Source organism: Patiria miniata, unplaced genomic scaffold, assembly GCF_015706575.1.
Source record: "Patiria miniata isolate m_02_andy unplaced genomic scaffold, ASM1570657v1 HiC_scaffold_3, whole genome shotgun sequence".
NCBI classification, from domain to species: Eukaryota; Metazoa; Echinodermata; class Asteroidea; order Valvatida; family Asterinidae; genus Patiria; species Patiria miniata.
In genome coordinates, this window is record NW_024037069.1 from 37,217,476 (window position 1) to 37,237,649 (window position 20,174).

The 20,174-nt window shown below is 41.0% G+C and overlaps 1 protein-coding gene across 1 annotated transcript in view; it reads right to left on the bottom strand.

Moving 5' to 3' along the window:
• The window catches only part of LOC119737688, a 66,561-nt gene that overhangs the window by 17,877 nt on the left and 28,510 nt on the right, over positions 1-20,174 (bottom strand). The window contains exons 18-33 of the mRNA XM_038212225.1: positions 18,482-18,739; positions 17,383-17,552; positions 16,496-16,658; positions 15,320-15,357; positions 14,663-14,728; positions 13,160-13,285; positions 10,963-11,088; positions 9,853-9,973; positions 8,671-8,735; positions 8,171-8,309; positions 6,768-6,880; positions 4,966-5,185; positions 3,381-3,554; positions 1,783-2,060; positions 1,321-1,548; positions 462-563 (exon numbers count right to left, since the gene is read on the bottom strand). Of these exons, the coding sequence (XP_038068153.1) occupies positions 462-563; positions 1,321-1,548; positions 1,783-2,060; positions 3,381-3,554; positions 4,966-5,185; positions 6,768-6,880; positions 8,171-8,309; positions 8,671-8,735; positions 9,853-9,973; positions 10,963-11,088; positions 13,160-13,285; positions 14,663-14,728; positions 15,320-15,357; positions 16,496-16,658; positions 17,383-17,552; positions 18,482-18,739 (2,387 nt within the window). The remainder of the gene's footprint in view (positions 1-461; positions 564-1,320; positions 1,549-1,782; positions 2,061-3,380; positions 3,555-4,965; positions 5,186-6,767; positions 6,881-8,170; positions 8,310-8,670; positions 8,736-9,852; positions 9,974-10,962; positions 11,089-13,159; positions 13,286-14,662; positions 14,729-15,319; positions 15,358-16,495; positions 16,659-17,382; positions 17,553-18,481; positions 18,740-20,174) is intronic.

The following is a 20,174-nucleotide window of genomic DNA, read 5'->3' on the forward strand; positions in this document are numbered from 1 at the left end:
AGCTGCAGGCATGTGAAGGAACCTTTAAGGCAGCTGCCAATCGACTACGTCTGACTACGGAGCACATCAGCCAGATCAAAGGTTGACTTTTGCGAAGGGTGGAAAACCACAGAACCTGGAGATAAAGCCTTGTGGCACAGGAGAGAACCAACGAATAACTCTACTCACATGTTTTTTTCTATTTTTGCCAGGGGTGGGGGGTTGGTGGTGGTGGGGTGTTGGCCTCATTTGACACTAGGGTTTTTCCCCCGTTTTTAACGCTTATTTTTGTAGTAATATTTCACAAATCCGAAGAAGATAAGAGGAAGAGTAGCATCGATGTAAAAAAAGTCTTCCTCATGCGACATATGCTTGTTTGATTTTTATTAAAGCAAAAAAGACACTTGTTTCGGGGGGAAGGGGGCATGGCCTCCATTGCGTCAACCCCACCCATATCCAACCTTGACCATGGGTTTGTCTACCTTTGAGCTGGTACCAGATCCTTTCCACTGCCCCGTCATGACGGCTATCTCATACAGATACTTGTGCTTTGGTTTGTTGTCAGCCATGGGGGCCAGTCCTTGCTGAAAGGTAAAAGACAGTAGCAATGATATTATAAATGGCGTCAAAAATGGTCGTCTTAAGGCAAAATCAAATGATCTGTTTTAATGTTGGCATCTGCCCTTCCCTCTACGTTGTTTTCATAAAGATAGAGTACATCATTTGTCATTTGTACATTTTTTTGGTTGAAGCAACAAAAAGGCTCAAAATCTAAAGAAGAGTGCTTAACAACTGACCTGATGAAATTTTAGCTAAGTGAATGCTATACATTCTGAGAAAACAATATTCTAGGATGTTGATTTCAATTCAAAAGTTGCCAAGTAATGTTTTGAATTGCACCCGATATCAGTGTCTGGGACACGTTCTCATTCAGCCGATTGCAGCTACGCGATGTCACACACTGAACCGACGAATTATAGCAACCGCGCATGTGTGCATCATGTCAACGCTTGCACGCACATGGCTTAGCTGAATTAAAAACGAACTACTAACAGAAATTTCCAAAAATGCGTCTTCAGGCACATCTTTGGAAAGGACCTTCATTTACTGATTTCTTCAAAATGACAGCATGCCAGAAGGAATAATTTCACAGGGAGTTTAGTCCCATTACTATCTGTAAACCAAGTATGCTTTTCAACATAAATTGTGTCAGTTACTTTTTGGATAGCTGCAAATGATATACTCTACCTTTAAGCCAAGTCTACTACATATCCAAAACTGTGTCTTGAAGCCTAGACTACATAATATTAAAACAGTCTTGAAGCCAAGACTAGAACCCACCATAATAATGTCCTTCCTGTCCTTCCGCCGTGCCCAGATGAAGATGAAGACAAAGAGCACGTAGATAACGATGGTCGTGATGTAGATGGTCAAGTTCTCCAGAAAGCCGGCGTTGTTGAAGATGTACTGGAAGTCCAGCGGCGTCGGGGGTACGAGCCAGGTGCTGGCAAAGTCTGTCAAGTGCCTGGAGAAACACTGGGTCAGGTCCTTGGTGGTCTTGGGTCCCACCTGTCAAAACAAGGGTGAAAAGGTTTGTGTATATTTGACTGCTGCTGTGATGGACTACTAGCATCCCATCCAGGGGGGATAGAAATCTTCTCCGTCGTTTCTGCCATGGAAACCCGTGATGAACGAAGACCTAACGGGCAATGCATATTGGCTCATAACAGACTTTTACTTAACTTGTTCAAGGTCTAAGGACAATAACGAAATAGCTGATCTGTAACTGGATCCGAAACTTACCCTGACTCCATCAGTGGACCATTCCTGCGTCTTATTATTGAAGTACGCGCAGCCCGAGATGTAAACGCACAGCGTGTAGTTGCCGGTGAAGTTGAAGGCCCTGTGCATCTTGAGTATGTCGTCCAGCAGCTCCTGGGGGCTGAGATTGTCGTCAAAGAGGGTGTCCGGCAGGTCCCCCTGGGGTGCCTGGGGGATCTCAACGATGCCTAGGTAGTAGGTGCCCGTGTTGTTGGAGATGTAGGCTTCGTTGAGGTAGATGGTGTAGTCGCTGACATTTGCTATAGGAGTACGGGAGAAAATTAGAGTCAAAATAAATGAATGCTTCCTCTGTGACTGGCAAATTCAGCTAAGCCATCACAGCAGTCAAAATCAATCAGGTTTTTAAGAGTTAAGAATTCGCTTGTTAATTCGATATGGCCATGCTTTGACTGGAGGTGATTGATATGCCAGCTGTACCTACCAGTTACCTCTTTTGTCTGTTGACGGAATTTGACTGGTCGCAGTTTTTACCATGGCTATAAAGGAGTCCGTAGAGGAGGTGCTTGTGCACAGAGAATAAATAAATAAATTGGGGGGGGGGGGAGGGGGAACTAATCATTCTTCGCAATGGGAGCTAAATTGCGAAGGACGCAGCTACAACGTGGTCGAGACGAAGGCATGTAAAGGCGCCTTTGGCAGCCGCCATATGACCCATGTCTGACCACGGAGCACAGCAAGAGATCGAAAGTATCGATTTTTGTGGAGGAAGGAAAACCGGAGAACCCAGATTAAACCATTGCTATGACATCACACTATTGTTAAAAGTGTGGATCCGGAACTACGAATCTGTTACGCTGGTCACAAAGTGTGGATTCCGAACGAAGAATCTTTAGTAAAGTGTGGATTCGGAATTACGAATCCACACTTTGAACACGTCGGACAATTGTTCTCCATAATGAGCATTAATAGGACCGTATGCGTGAAAGCTTCCTTCCGAAATTACCAATGCATCTTCACTGTCAGATTCTCCGGAGTCACTGCAAAACCAACTTCGAGTCAGAAAGAAATCATCGTTTGAACTATCCATATGTCGACGGAAGGAGCCGGGAAAAATATTGCAACCTGACGCCACTTTTTTCTTCATATATCATCTCAATGAAGGTCATTCATTTCAAAAATGATGATAAGACATGAATCTGGGACTGAGAAATATTTCCAATTTTGTTAGGAAATACTTTAAAAAAATCTTGACGCTCCATAGACTTTGTACACAATCGCGGAAGTGACGTCAGGTTGCAACATTTTTCCTAAGTCTTTTCATCTCTACTAACTGTTTAATGCCAATACTTCTCTTGACGCATGGTTTAAGTCGAAGAATACACTCGCAAGTGTGGATTCTTAATTTACAAATTCACGAGGCGCGAATTACGAATCCACACTTTCTCGTGTATTCTCCTTAGCAGAAACCCTCGTGGCACAGGAGAGAATCAACAAACAACTCTAGGCAAATATGACCCGAGCCGGGAATCGAACCCGGACCACAGCAGTGAGAGGCGAGCGCTTTTACACAAGCGCCGCCCACGCCACGAGTGCACCAATGTCCAGCTTTCTGCACCTACCTCCAACGCTGATGTTAGGAGGCATGATCCACATGTGGTCGTATTCCTCCCGATTCGGTGGATGTAGGTACCGCAGCAGCAGACCGTACTGAATGCTGAAGAATTCCTCAGGGATAACTTGTAGTGTGGCAACGGTCTGGTCGAACGGGATGTAGAACGAATGCATGGACATGCCTGGAGGGGAGCAGAGAAGATGATAACAGGGTTCATTTGATTTCCTGAGAGGATTTCAAATTGTTGGCAAATCTGGGTTATTTAAAGCCAGAGTCCATCATTTGCAGCTGTCCAAAAAGTAACTGGTGTAATTATTGTTGAAAAACATACTTGGTTGAAAGATAGTAAAGGGGACTGAACTCCCTGTGAAATTATTCTTTCTGGCAAGCTGTCGTTTATAAGAAATCAACAAAACAAGGCCTTTCAAACGGTGTTTCTTAAGAAGCACCGTAGGAAATTCAAATTAGTAGTTTGTTTTGTTATTCGGCGAAGCGCAAGTAAGCATTGGCACGATGCACACGTGCGCAGCTGCTATAATTCGTCAGATCAGTGCGCGACATCGCGTAGCTGCAATCGGTTCAATGAGAACGTGTCTCGGACGCTGAATTCAGGCCCAATTCAAAACATGATTCAGCAACTTTTGATTTGAAATCGAGATCCTAGACTGTTGTTTTTCTCGAAATATACAGCTGAAGCTGAGCTGAAACTTCATCACGTTAGTTGTTCAGCACCCTTCTTTAGATTTTGAGCACTTTTGTTGCTTTGAACGAACAAAATGCACAAATTACAAATGATGGACTATACCTTTAAGTTGTGTTCCTTTTGCTATTTTTGAGTTTCAGCCTGAAAAAAATTGATTCCGTTTCTAAATTGCTATTTTTTCTAGCCATACAAAAGTTATCCCGTTTTACATGCGACATTGACCGAAAGAAATCAGCCAATACTGAATTATGACTTCGTAATTGTGAATAATTGTCTGCCACACAATAATTCTACTCAAGGGATAGGCTGGTTCCAGCTCCCGATTCAGTATCAATGATATGTGGACGGGGAACTAGTCTGGTCGCAAAGCAGATCTGTTTGTGCCCAAAACACTTGTCCTGTCACTTGACTTATTGCCAAGAGAAGGGGTTTGCCCCGGTGTTTCTGGCAGTGGCTGCAATATAATAATAATAATAATAATAATAATAATAATAACCATATTTATATAGCGCCTTTTCCAAAGGATACAAAGCGCTGGGGTATCATGCAACCAAAGCCAGGTAAATGAAGTATATGAACATATGAGACCCATTATGTAGCAGCTTTTTGCTAGGTGCTGCGGCACATATTGCAGCCACTGCCAGAAACACTTAGCGATAAGTGTTACTTGCGCATGCCTACGTGAGGATTTTGAACGTTCAACCAATAAAACGGTAAGAGGCACCGGATTTCATGGGAGTCCAAACTTCATGTGACACTGGAAAAGTGTTTAAGACCAGCTAGCCATGTCTATATCATCCGTTTACGACCGGCCACATGACTGGCTCTCGACCTATAAGAATGGGCATTGTCTTAGGTATTTATGAATATTAATAACCATGTATAGTACCTGATTGACTGGTCGTGTTGAAGTTCTGTGCGAAGCTGTTGCACTGCGGTGTCTCTGTGTTGGGCCGGGGTATCCATATCTCAATCTCTTCTTTGGCATTGCTGATGTCGATTTCTTGTCCGTTTTTGTCTTCAAACTTAAGCGCCAAGACGTTGGATTTATCCGAGATGCGGTGGCTGCTGTTCATGTAGTTGTAGTGGTTCGTCTGGAAGGAGTTGGTCTGCATTAGAAAGACAGGGGAAAAAAGATATGAAATATTTTCTGTGTTTTACAGGTTTTTTTTGTATGTGGCACTACCCTCTCCGTGAGTTGAGTGATTTGTGTTCATAATCTATAGGTTAAAAAGGATATTTTTGTGTTCTCTTAAGGCCAGTTCCTACTCAGTGCAAAAACGAATGCCAATTTGTGTCATCACGACCGGTGGCAAAAATTCATGTTGGTGAGTGGGAGGGGGCGGGGGTTAACATATCCTTGGAATTCCAAGGGAGGGGGGGGCCTGGACACCTCATGCCCACATAAATAATACAAAAAAAAGAAAACATTAGGCCAAAAAAAAAAAGTCTCCGGTTTCTGGTATGCGCGCGCGTCGCCGTAGCCATGCGCGTCGGCAAAATGAAAAAGTTTTTTTTCAATAAAAGATGATGTCTCAAAACAGCCAAACTCACTGGTTTGACTGGAATTCTGCTGCTGCACAATTTTAACGTGTTTTTAGATGGGGTTATGATCGAGAATAAGCTTTATGTGGCCTCTCTGGACTCCCATATATTTGCACTAAGTTTAGTCGGGCACCATTTGCAGTAATCAGCCGACATTTGAAGCCAAAAAAAAAAAAAAAACATGTAAAAAAAAAAAAAAAAAGCCGCGTCGCCACACCACTTTTGGGGCAAGCTCCATACCAGAAACCGGAGACTTTTTTTTTTGGCCTTACTTAACCGTCCCTCTTTTAGTGACAATCTGTAGTGAGTAACCCTATGGGTCAAAATCTATCAGGTTACAAGTTTTAACAGGTCTGTAAACTGGCCTCCTATTGGTACAATTGACAGGTTAAAATGGCTGCTACACAAGCTGTACCGGTATTAATGGTCAACCGATCTATCAAACCACTTCAACGGGCTTTGGCAGTTATACGGTGTAATCCATACGGGTTTCTGGTAGTTGGTGACCAGCTTGTACAAAAGCTACGTACCGAGAGAGGAAGGGGTTATTAGTTTTTTGATAGTTTGTGATAGTTATAAGTACAGGAGGGTTTATGATTTATAGCAATTTTTATTATTTATTATTATTATTAAATGATTTATTTCACTCTCCCGTCGCAGCCCGAAGGCTGGATTGTGGGCAGGTTTACATTAAAAACATTAAAAATAGACTGAAGAAAAAACTGTATGCATAACAACAAAAATAGTTACAAGACCGGTAAAACATCATAATGAGAGTTAAAAAATAATGCATGTAACAAGGCTAATAAATAACAACGAGGCTAACAATGACAGAATTTAAAAAACACAAAAAAACAAAAACAAAAACAAAAACAAAAAAAACACTTTAAAAAAAGTTGGGTGTTTTGGGGGTTTTGTTTTGTTTTGTTTTTTTAACTTAAAACAGTTGATTAAAAACAGTTGGAAAAAAACTGGGATGAGTGAATTGCTCAGAATACAAAAAAAATAAAATAAATGAGGATAAAAAAATCAAACCAGGATATGAAGCCCAAAGCTTAGTTAGTAAGAAGATTGCTTATTTGGAATAATTGCAGATAAATACCACTGGGAAAACTAAATAATCAAAACATTTTTATTTCACAGTACCTGGACGTCTACTATTTCATCTTCCTCGCAGTCCGCTTGACCCCTGACAGCGCACCAACTTGGAAGATTGAACGTACCCTTGCCCTCCTTCATCGCCTGATTAACTGCTGTACCTGTGAGTTCAGAAATCTAACGTTACCGACATGCTTCATCAACTAAATCACAAACAGCAATTGAGTGGAGTAGGGTTTGGACCTGCGACCTCCGGATTGCCGTTCCGGGGCCCTACCAAGTGAACTATCCAGCCTTATGTTGGCGGTTCCCCATTTTGTCAATGTCTTTGTTCAAGGGGCGCTAGTCAGAAGCCATAAACATGTATGCACTTGGCTAGGAATCGAGACTTAAGTTTGGATGCTAGCAACTTCAGGGTTGGATAGCTCAGTTGGTAATGCACTGGTACGGTGGTCACAGGTTCAATTCCTGCTCTGGTCAATTTTTTAGGGGTTCAAAATAATATTGATAACGGAAACACTTAGTAGAGTTTGGGTTTGCGTCTTACTTACAGACACACATATTCATTCATAAATACTTGAGACAGTTTAAAGGGAAAATACAACATTTGCAAACATCGAAAAATAAAATGACCAAGTTTTTACGAAATACCTTACAGGATGTTGGTAAATGACAGTCTAAAGCTTCCTGTAAAATTATGGCACCTGGTGTGAAGTCGTTTTCAAGAAAATTATATTTTTGTTTACATTTCCAACGGTGGTCGGCCGACCACCGTAGGAAAAACCTAACTATTTTTCACTACTGCTCCAAATTTACCATTTTTTCAGTCCAATTTTGTTTGCTAATTGGTTTTATGATCATGAATGGGTGCAGGTCAGCTAGACTGGTTCCCTTAGCGTACAATTTTCCGGCATCTGTAAATTGATCCATTTCATCTTCAGTGGAGTCAGGGAACCAGACTACTTGAACATATTGTTTTTCTTGGTTTCTCAGCATTTTCGAAAACACAACTTCAAACATGTCAGTGTAACAATAATTTGATCTATTATACTAACCCCTCAAATAGTTCATTTCTGAAAATTGAAGCATAAGCCAATGATGTACATTCCCTTTAACCATTCCAATTGGTCGACAGCCCATCATGTTGGTGATCTTAAAGCCACATGCATGCAGTACGTGCCACGTGCGCTTCTACAACCGGGTGTCTGAGAACCATTGATGTGATCTCCATATAAGAAAAAAATCAAACATGGAGCAAACGACAGGCGCGACGCGCATCATAGAAGTGACCGGAACATGGAGTAAACTTGTCAAACAAAACGCTGCTAGAACTTCGTCAATTTTTCAATGTTTTTGCATTTTTTTAAGGTATCATATGGTAAGTGACACAGGAACAATAACACAGGAGCTGAATGAAAACATTTCCACAATATCAGGTGATAGGGACTTACTGGCTTCAGTCCGAGATACAGTCATGGAACCAGTCTTAGTTTGAAACTTGCTGGCCGGCTCTCGCGGTAGCTTGTTCTGCTTCATGATGTCTGCCACTTGCGTTATCAACATGTTGGTTTTCGCAACGATTGCACGGGCCTGAAAATGAAGAAAAAAGCACTGAATTGAAAACTTATCTCAAAGTAATGGATTTTATATAATAGCTGTATCCTCTCTGAGTGATCCCCAAATATCATGTGATTACATGTGATTGGTATTCGGCAGATTTTTTTTGTCAGGGAACAAATTTGCAAACAACATTATATGTTAAGTCATGCACCGAAGAATGCGATGTCACCATTTACCTATCAATGAAATTAATCTTATAAAGACAAAATTCCTTCAAAAGTAAAAATATTTACTGAGATGAAATTCCAAGAGGTTAATTTTGGATTTTACATTGAACTTGAGAGCTGCTTATCAATTGGATTGGAAAAAAATGCATTAAAGTTGGTCGTACCTTTCTCTCCTTTTCTGCTTTGAGTTCCTGACTGACAGTGTCTTCTGTGGTAAGATAAGATTCCTCTGAAGAAAAGAGAACGGTAGGTCAACTTTACAAGCTTGTAACTTAAATGGAGACTGGCGGACTTGTGGTTGATGGGTGATAAACGTGATTGACTTGTGAGTTGTGATTGACTTGTCACAACTGGCCTTCTTCTTTTGTATGGCATGCTCAGCCTACAGTTGTAGGTCGAGGGTCGACATCCAGGCCAGGGCATCATGGGTTACAGTGTGGATGGCTTTGATGCCGCCGGGGAAAAGCCTCAGTGGGCAGTCGTTCACGATGTCCTGGATGGTCTGGGCTGGATGTTCACAGTCACAAGCAGGGCTCTCTGTCATCACCCACTTATGCAGATGATGGGCTGTTCTCGCATGGAGGGTGCGGATCCTGTCCAGGGTTGGCCATTGCTTGCGATGGAGGTCAAATCCGGGTTGTTTTACCGTGGGATCTGTGATGATCTCTCTATTGTTGGTGTTCCCATCTGCCCAGAGTCTGCGCCACTCAGCCTTAGGATCAAAGTTATCCAGGTCACAGTTTGTGTTATCTTAGGATGACTTGTGATATCTCGTGATGATTTTGCTACACGTCTGCAGCTTTGGGACATGCATAGAGACTCAAGTGACCTTTCGATTGGCCGAGTTTCCTCTCGATATATCGTGATTGACTTGTGACAACTTAAAATTGTGACAACTTGTGATGACTTGTGATATGTTGTGATGATTTGTGACACCTTGTGATAACTTTTAATGTTTTGTGATGACTTGTGATATTTTCTTATGACATTGTTATACCTGTACAGCTTTGGGACATGTACATAGATGCCTGACCTTGTGATGGGCTTGTGATCTCTTGTGATCGACTTGTGATTGACCAGTGATTGACTTGTGATAACTTGTGATAAATTTGATGACTTGTGATACCTTGTAATGACTTGAAATTGAAAATGAATTTTTTTGTGATGACTTTATTATAACCTTGTGATTGGCGGAGTTCCTTCTTAATAATGATTGATATGTAATTGGCTTGTGACAACTTGCGATACCTTGTGATATCTTGTGATCGGCTTGTGGTTAGCTTGTGACAACTTGTGATATCTTGTGATATCTGGTGATTTCTTGTGATGACTTTGTTACAACTGACCTTCTGATTGGCCAAGTTCCCTCTCGATGTCATTGTGCAATGAGGAGAAACCTGCCGATGACCCGTCCTCTTCATACTGGTCCAGCAACCACAGGGGATCCTCAATCGTCTTGGCTGAACCCTGAAGTATTACAATCAAACAAGATGTGAAAAAGTAAGAAATTCACAAGACCATGTTGAACTTGTTATAAAAAGAGTTGCATGTTGTGCTTACAGGATGCAGAATTTTAACTGGAATAAGATTAGCTACTTAGTCCCTGTAATATAACACTCTCCCATAGATCAAGCACACAAACCTACTACAGAGGACCGTTTTGAACAAAAAACCAAACTCACGAGGACTGAAAGGATTTTTTGTTCTCCCTTTGTGTGTCTGTCCTCGGGGGTTACGTAGAACAATTACAAATTTACACGAACGAAAGGTACACATGACTTAATTTCATCTATGCTGCGCACAAACCTGCAGAGTCTGCGCATGAGATGAAAAGCACTAGTACTTGAGCCTGTGATGAGCTTGCTTAACTAAAAATAACTTTTCATCTGTGACATGTTCTGTCAAAAGCATACACTTCTGGGCAGAGTTCAAAATAGAGATATGAACCCCCCTCCCTCTCCCCCCTCCCCCCCCCCCCCCCCCAAAAAAACTGTAGGGGATTTCTTGTCTCGAACTCATGTACAGACTAGAGCTTCATCAGTTTTGCATCTGCATCTGTTAGCTTCTGTACAAACTCCTACTGTGGCTATCCCGTACAGTTAGCGCAATGCAAGGAGTCGGTCCAAACTCGTTTTTAGTACATTGACTGCATCTGTTAGCTTCTGAACTAACACCTGATTTCAACCAATGCGTAACCCAAAACCTGTATCTTTGTGACATAAACAACCACTGACCATAACTAATAAAGGAAATCTTATTTTAAAAATTAAATTTTCCTCATAACTGGAAGATCTACATTTTAACAAATATTTGGAAAACCTAATTTCAATCTTCTGTCAAAATTAGTCTGTTTTTTGGGGGACAGAACACATCACATTTGGTCAACTCCCAAAATAACAATGTTGCTAATACTGGTTTTACTGACGGCAATTTCTCTGAGGGTCTCTAGGTCTTACCTCCAGCATGTTAGTGAAGGTCTCAAACATTGCCGACGCTGTCTTGACCACAGTCTTCTGGTCAGTATCCTGGGCCGTGCGCTCCAACGTCCCCACCATTTTGTCTCCGAGCCTGGTCATGGATGACTGCAGAAAAAAAGAGACATCGGTTCAATAACCATGCAAATAAAAAGTATCTACCAATCACTTCTCAAAAATATATGGCACGAAGCAGGCTATTGTTTTCTTGATTTGTCAAAGGGTGGGGTGTCATGGCCTAGCGGTCAGAGGCAACAGTGGTGTGGGTTCGAGCCCGGGTGGACACTTGTGCCCTTAAGCAAGGCACTTAACGATTATTGCTTCGTCCTTCAGAAGGGACGTAAAGCTGTAGGTCCTGTGTGTTGTATAATTCACTTAAAAGAACCCAGTAACACTTATCGCTAAGAGAAGGGGTTCACCCCGGTGTTTCTGGCAAGTGCGTTTATCCTCATATATATGAGGCTGCACTTTCAAGGAAGGAAGGTAATGGACACAATTTGCAAAAAAAAAAAGTGTTTTTACAGATTCAAGAAACAACAATACAATATATTTGAAGCAGGTTAACAAAAAAAAAACCTATCGAAAGGTCAGCAAAGAAGATATAATACTTTTTGAGGAAAATGCATCGTCATTTTTCTTGACGCAAAGCCTGACGGTTTGGTCCTAACTATAACGAGAAAAAACAATTATTCCTTGTGTCTCATGATGACGAGCAGAGCATAACGTTCGAAACGTCAAGTTAAACCAACTGGTTCTTCTCCGAAACACACAACTCACTATTAGGGATATCATTCATTCACATGGTGTTACCGCAAACCTCCCATGCATTGGTCCTCTTTTCTTGACAATGACAGCAAACTATGCGCAAAGATTTCACGGGATGCGTGATCAATCAAATAGGATATTTCAAGGCATTGTGACAGTTTCATTTTTGAATGCCTGCAAGTGTTGTCCATTAGGCCAAAAAAAAAAGTCTCCGGTTTCTGGTATGGAGCTTGCCCAAAAAGTGGTGCGGCGACGCGGCTTTTTTTTTTTACCTGCTTTTTTTTTGCTTCAAATGTCGGCTGATGACTGCAAATGGTGCCCGACTAAACTAAGTGCAAATATTATGGGAGACCAGAGAGGCCACATAAAGCTTATTCTCGATCATAACCCCATCTAAAAACACATTGAAATTGTGCAGCAGCAGGATTCCAGTCAAACAAGTGCGTTTGGCGGTTTTGAGACATCATCTTTCATTGAAAAAAAAACTTTTTCATTTTGCCGACGCCCATGGCTACGGCGACGCGCGCTCATACCAGAAACCGGAGACTTTTTTTTTTTGTCCATCACCTGTAACAATGTGGAATGCACCGTGCACTTCCAAATATTCCTACAAGTTCTGGATGTAATTTCATGGCTATGCCTACCACAGCAAAGAATGTTGGCTCCTACAGCAGATTACTGTGTGCCAATGGTTGCAGTCATTCATGGAGTAGGCCACAAAAATAATATTCGGTCTCTGGTCAGACCAAAGTTCCGGAATTGACGCGGGGAAGCGTTTTTTTTTTTCTTCAAGCTTGGATTGTACAGACAAGGTGGGGTACTATTTTGCTTTTTTGGTGTCCTCATGTACATTGGTGTCCTCCATAATTTGCCTTGGTGCTTTCGATCATTTGCCTTGGTGCAAATTTCCCATTCCTTGATGCTCTTTGGTAAAAAAATTGAGGAGGTGCAGAAATAGAGGGCACTGTTGGAGCTACCGCGGAACATTTTGGAAAAAAAAGAAGATCGACACGCATGATTAAAATTGACGCGCGCGCTGACCAGAGACCGACTTATAATTTTTTTTGGCCTTAGCAAGAAATTTGATATGTGAGCAGGACATAATGTTACCAAAGGTTGGCTCATAGTTCATGCGAATTTCAGTGGGAAGCAAATTTATTAGGGTTACGGCAAACGTCACAATGAAAGTTTTTAATTGTGGATGTCATTAAATCGGCTTCGCTTATGTTTTTGCGCGAAGTACAAATTGGCCAAAAGATTCTAAACAGGGTTGAATTTCTAGTTGCTAGTCTTGTTAGCACGGAATGGTGATCATTGCTCCAAATTCAATGGTTAGCAGAAATGAGAATACTGACTCTCACAGGTTGCATTACAGGTAACTGGCGACAACTAGGGGCGCATATTTGAGACTTACCAAGGCATCATGGGATAGCTCGTCCGTCGCTTCAGTCAGTACAGTGGCGGCCGAGGCACTGTACAGCACATCACCGAGTGAGTCTAGACTTGTCTCAGTCTGCAAATCGGCCATATTCTTTCTCCACTACAAAAAAAAATAAGTTTAAAATGAAATACTTTTAATACTCTTTCTTGTGGTTTTTGTTTGCTTAATATATGAGTGGGTGTTATGTGCTCTTCAGTCCTAATAATCGACTTCCCTCGTACCCCCCGCCCTGCAAACAGGACGCTGGGATACTCTGATGAAATTCACAGAATCTTGTGAAGGAAGTGGCCTATGACCTATGTATAAAGCATCTGGCTGCAGCTGTTCAAGACCGCAGTTAGACAATGTGCGCAAATGCTATCCGAAAACTTCCCATAGAATTGCGCGCATTCCATACCGGATGCGATTTCTGTTTCACTGCGGACCATGTGGACAAAATTTTGAGCGTCGCATTATGCAATCCGACCGTTCGTGATTTGAAACGGAGCCTGAGCAAGTGACGGGAATTGTAAATTTACAACACAGATAAGTTTTACAGAATTTCCTACATTATTACCCTTTTCAACGAAAAAAAAAAACCCTCTAAACTGGAATAAAAGAGTAATGAATCAGTCTTAACGGCCGTTTCAAACCTTGCAGAGTCATGACCTTGATGACACGCAGGTCACTGGTCACGCAAAATCCAACCAATCAGAGCGTGAATTCATCAGAGTATCCCAGCGTCCTGTTTGCAGGGCGGGGGTACGAGTGAAATAATCGGCATCTCTGGAGCTATTCCTGTATATCTAAGATCCCCCAATCCCCCTTCCTTTTGTTACCCTCCTTTCTGTTCAGCGGCCTGCTTTCTCCTTGTATTTTCCTCTGCATCATCTATTTCCACTTGACTGCTTTTGTTACATCAGTAATGTATACATGTACATGTACCTGTTTCTGTTTATAGTGTTGTCATTTAGCCTTTGAGAAAGACTTTGCTAGGGTCGAAACGTCAGGCCACTAACAATTTTTTTGCACCAAAAAAAAATAAAATTATGACAATAAGTGCATCAGTAACAATGAGCTGCATTACCTATAGGTCCGCCTGTCCGCAACAATCAGACATAAACAAATCAAACGGTCCTCACCCCCTCCCTGCAAAAATTCCTGGATCCGCCCCTGAATCTGCAGTTAGTATTCCAACATGGGACTGTGTAAATATAATGTATATGTCTCAAAGCACTTCACAATAATTGCCTCTGTTCATCAGGCCATGAGACCAGTTTTCTGCAGCAGCCCAAGATCAGTGAAACCTTATTTACCCATTTATCCTCCAGGGGAGAGAGGCAATTGTAGTAAAGTGTCTTGCCCAAGAACACAAGCACCATGTACAGACTTGTGCATGAGTTGGACAACATAACCAGTGGACCATGGCACTCCACACGCAATTTTACATTAACAAATATTTAAGTAAGCTGTTTATTCCTCTAAATGATGACTTACGTAGGCTCGTTTAGTTCGTCCTGCTTCATACAGTCTTGGATCTGTGACATCGTCATCAGATGAATCCTGAGAAAAGAGTTTTATTCTAATTAGATTTGTTTTACTTTTCCCTCAAAAGCCACATCAGGAAGCTCACTACAGAAAACTGCCTTAAGCCCGGTTCATACTTGGCGCGAAAGCGAACCAAACGCGAATTTGGGACGTCAGGGCGCGTTTTCGCACTGCGAATTTGCAAAAGTTGAACACATTTGAACTCCGGCGAATTTCGCAGCATATGCTTCGTGATGTCAAATTCCGTCGCATTCGCTTTCGCGCTGAGTATGAACCAGGCTTTAGCTTTGTAACTTTTGCATAGTTTCTAATTGTGATTTTGGACAAAAAATCCCTTTGAGAATTGATGGCCTCATGCGCAGACTAATCACTCTTGGGCAAAGATATTGACAAATTAGGAAACATAGGGCTGGATAGTTCAGAAGAAGGAAAGCTATTGTGGTATTCCAGAGATCATAGGCAAAATGGAAATCCTGCTTTGGCAAATTTTATTTCATAAACCCCAAAATGGGTAACTCTTTTATCCAAAGGACGTTTGAAGATGAGAGGGAAATACTCTAGTTATTTATCCGCTGTTTGATAAGAATACAAAACCAATGCACGTACCTCTTCTGCTGTGGCATTGGTACCATTGAGAGCTTGCACTGAGGAAACAAACAAAAGAAACATTTTGAAAAAAAAAGGCAGCTACAATAAATAAATACAATAATTTTGCTTAATATTATCAGAAATTGTAAGTATGAAGTTACGTGCAGAAGTACATGAATTGTTGATGTACCCTAAAGTGGCGCGGCCCCTAATGTGGCACACTTTGATTTTTGGCCTCTAGCGCCTTGATAGAGCAAAAGATTTTCCTGAAATTTCACAGTAAGTGAAATTTTATCAGGCTCACAACATTCCCGTTACAAAGTTAGCAGAGAAATATATTTTGCCTTGACTTTCCGATTTTATTTCGAAGTGCACAATAAACCCTTTAAAAGTGTGCCCAAAAATAAGGAAAAAAAATCTGACAAACTTCTGGTTGGGTATGTGAGTAGAGATAATAGTGGTTTTTCAGAATTTTTCAACTTTAAAGAAATTCTTAAATGTTAAAGTGGGATTTCCAAGATTTTGTTCAAGTGCGCCATGTTAGGGAACACTCAGCCGATTTTGTGCCTACTTTCCAGACGCGACCGTTTTTTAATTTTGGACTAAATTTCTTGACACTAGAAAAGTTCAACAGTAAGCATCATTTAGGTAAAAGTACCTATATTAAATAACTAAATGAATTTGAAGTTTGTCAAAAAAGAAATTTGGCAACACTGCATGAGGAAAGTTGAGGGAAACGTCGAAGTGCGCCCCGTAAAACCACTATTCCTTAAGTGTCTTCCCTTATACAACAATCCTGTTTTCCTCTTCATAAAAGAGAAGTGAAATGCTGATAGCATCCTTTTTCCTTAATCCTAACCCTGCAAGATACAAGAAGTCTGTGAGACCCTGTGAGACTGTGAGACTCCGAGATGATTGGAGCTAGTCCTCCACTGTCGTATCCTGTGGTTGCTGGCAGTTACAGACTTTCAGGCAGTTGGTCCTTAGAATAGTTGAACTGTTGAATCTTGTTACATTGGGCAGGCACCTTACTTTGAAAACTCTTGCATGTTGTTGTGTATGGCAGGGCTTCCAACCAAAATACCCTGGAGGGTTAGGGCTAAATCCCATGTTTCATTTACTTGTAGCCACCTTTTGACTCACAATTGGGAGCATTTCACCAAATAAAAAATCTAGTTCAAGGTGAAAACCAACCTCCAGTTGAGCGTATGTCATTCAGTCTTGATGATTCCTTCAAGATGACATTGTTGATGGCTCTGGAGTTACCCTCGGCAGCTAACGTCTTGAACCGTTTCTCAGCCTCCACGGTGTTCTCCTCAGACAGGAACTCTGAGGCACTGATATTAGTTGGTCGCACCTAGGAAAGAAAGGCAAAATAAAGTCAAATATTTCTCATAATTCTGTACTTCTGGTAACAAAATCCAGGATTCTTCAAAAGTGTATGTGGCACTACTTTAGTTCCCAAAGACTAATGAAACCATTTTGAGAAAGGACGATGACAAAATGAAATCTTCGGATAAAAATTGTGGTGGAAACCAGAGAATCTGATGGGCACTGGCCGACCCAATCCACAAGTCCATCATGTGTGCATATACAGTATGTCCCCCAAAAAGTGTCTGACTTTTTTTTAAATAACTTCAAAACCATGAAGTAAATTTTGACAAAAATTTGATTGTGCAGATTCTCCAATTTCAGTCACGCCTCTCTGCACAATGGTCAATTGACCACAACAATATTTTTGGACACTGTGACCAAGTTCCTTGCTTTAATCAATTTCAGTGCTGTGCTATGTGACCTGTGTAAAAACCTCCATGTTTCTGAAAAAAGGGCTGATGTGGTTTGGGATTGGAATCATTTGCCCTTGAGCGTTAAACTGCGGTCTTGCCATGATGACTGATATGATATCCCCCCCCCCCCCACAATTGAAGTTCCCATGGGTTAGCACTTTTTGGCTGTGGTTAATTCTTTTTGATGGTTAAAGTAGGTAAAACAGATGATAGATAAATACCACATTTTACTAAGAGACAGAATCTATGGGCAAGGTGTCATAATGATAGATACTAAATGGAAACTGTACTTACTATGATTGTACCAATGGTGCGAATAGTAGTGGCCCCCAAAACGTCATCAATCTGGACTCCAAAGGTGACTCGGTAATCGTCCTCAGCTTTGCCCAACGGCGGGTAGAACTGCGCAGTGGGCAAACTGCCAAAACCTACGACTTTGTTGACGGATTGACCATGCACTTGCACTGTAGAAATAAAGGAGATTATCATTGTTAGGATTTCAATGTTACGTTCACGTGCTATTTTCGAATTTCATCCCCACAAAATAAAACCCTTTTCCAAATTGCTATTTTTCTAGCTATACAAAAGTTATTCACTTGAATGAGACATCAACCAAAAAAAAATGGCCTGTGTTTAGTTATTGAATTTTAATTTACACTTTCAAATTATTGGCTGCTGGACAATAATTCCATTCTCGCGGGATAGGCTGGTTCCAGCCCCACAATCAGTATCGATAATATACAGACCGGGAGAGACCGGGAGCCAGTCTGCTCGCAAAGCAGATCTGTTTATGCCCAAAGCAAAAAAGGGCTGCAGACGTCCAACAAAGGGTTAAAAAAATAGACTTTATGATGGAAAAAAATATACAAGTTGAAAATTTATTTATAAAGAAAAAACTGAATTTGTTGTAGAGGACGGGGAATGTAATGTAAGCTTTTTACAAATTGGCAAAAAAAAATACTTTATTTGTTGATACTGGAAAATAATGATCATTATTCTGACTACGGGAAATGGGTCATTTGGGAGACTTGAGCACAAAATGTTTCCATCTTAACCCAATCTTACCTTATCCTACAGGGTACCCCAACAAAATTTGGTTTATTTATGTTTTGAACCACACGCAATCGATCTAGCCTTTTTGCGACAGTAAAATTTTGCCTCTGAATAGGAGTTGTGACATTAGGGAGACATTGAAATGTCTCCCTAATATCCGGTGTCTCCCTAAGGTATAATTAATGACAACAAAATGGCTCCTTAAGGTACCATTAACAGGTATTACATTTACTCTGAAACTGCAAGTAGTTGTGTCCAATTAGGGCTCGGGGATTTAGAAGAGATCCTTGCAAAAATGCATACAGAGTTAAAGTTAAGACAGTTTCAAAATTTGACTCACCAAAGAACTCGTACTTTGAAACACCGTGGTCGTCCTCCCAATCCGAACACGTTATATCCACCTTGTCGTCAGTGGTGACCTCCGGGGGAGTAATTGTGCAGAAACCGCCCTCTGGTGGCTCGTTGAGGATAACGCGCATGTGCGCTTTGCCGCTCTGGTCATACTCGTTGGTGATGTGGATCGTAAAGAGATAGCGGTGTACGTCGGGTTGTATGGTGAAAACGTCTTTGGCAATGAACAGGGATTCGGTTGTAACACCTGTAAGGAATAAAGTAGTTTTTTAAATATTTTTGTTATTTTTATAACACGTCTCAGGGCAAATCAAGTGGGGTTTAAACAAGGGAATAATAGTGCCAAAATGGTGATTTAAAACCATCTACGCTACATGCTTTTGACCATTAGCAATCGGTAAACTGTCCCGCGTATGTAGGAATACATTTGTGGCAAATGTTGAGTGTATAGTCGTGTTCCCTAACGTGGCGCACTTCGAAGCTTACCCAACTTTCCTCGTGTAGTGTTGCCAAACCTCTTTGTTGACAAACCTCAAATTCATACAGTAACATACTAGTACTTTTACCTTATTAATGCTTGCTATTTAACCTCTGTGAACAATTTCGGTTTCATAAAATTTAAGCCGAAATTGAAAAACGGTGGCGTCCGGAAATTGGGCACAAATTGGCGGAGTGTTCCCTAACGTGGCGCACTTAAATAAATCTCGGAAAATTCCAAATTAACATTTAAGAATTTCTGTAAACTTGATAAATTTTGATAAGTCATTATTATCTCTACTTACATACCCAGCCAGATGTTTGTCAGAAAATTATTTTCTTATTTTTCGGGGCATTTTCAAAGGGTTCACTTTGCACTTGAAAATAAAATCGGAAAATCACGCCAAAAGAAATTTTTCTTTTAACTTTGTAGCGGGTAAATAAACTCGCGATTTATCAACAGGAGTGTTTAGAACTTGATGAAATTTCACTTTCTGTGAAATTTCAGTTAAAACTTTTGCTGTAGCTAGGCGCTACAGGCGAAAAATCAAAGTGCGCCTTGTTAGGGGCCGCGCCACGTTAGGGTACATCAACAATATATCTCCATATACATGACCACACTATATAGCAGTAATGTTAAAAAAGGAACACCTGATCTTTACAGACACTTTTGTTTATAAAAAGGACCCTCACGTTTGGGGTGTTTTCTCAGGTCCAAATTGTCATTAGTTCTTCACCAGTGTTTAGAAGCTGAACAATTTGACACACTTTGGCCGAAAATCCATGTATCCATTTTCGATGTGCATATTGCGTTGTGCGTTTACTACAACTTGCGCATCTGTGATGCGCATTCTGAAAATCCATGCGTATGTGTTTTTCTGCATACTTGACGGACGCAAAAGCTCAAAAAGAGAGCAGGCAAAAGTTTTACGAGTAGTAAAACCAAGTCTCCAGCAAATTTGGATAACTTTGTCACAGTACACATTTTACGAAATAAACATTGAGACGATTTACTTCTTAACAAAATACAAATGGTATGAAAATTCCATGTTTTATCAACAGAGGATTTGAAAATGAAAAACGAGGCAGGCCCTCATTTGTTTCAATCAGATTCACACATAAACTCCTCTGTTTTAAAGCCAACTATAAATATTTATCTTTTTCCCCACCACTACATCGCTTCTGTAAGTTGCGGCAACAAATTC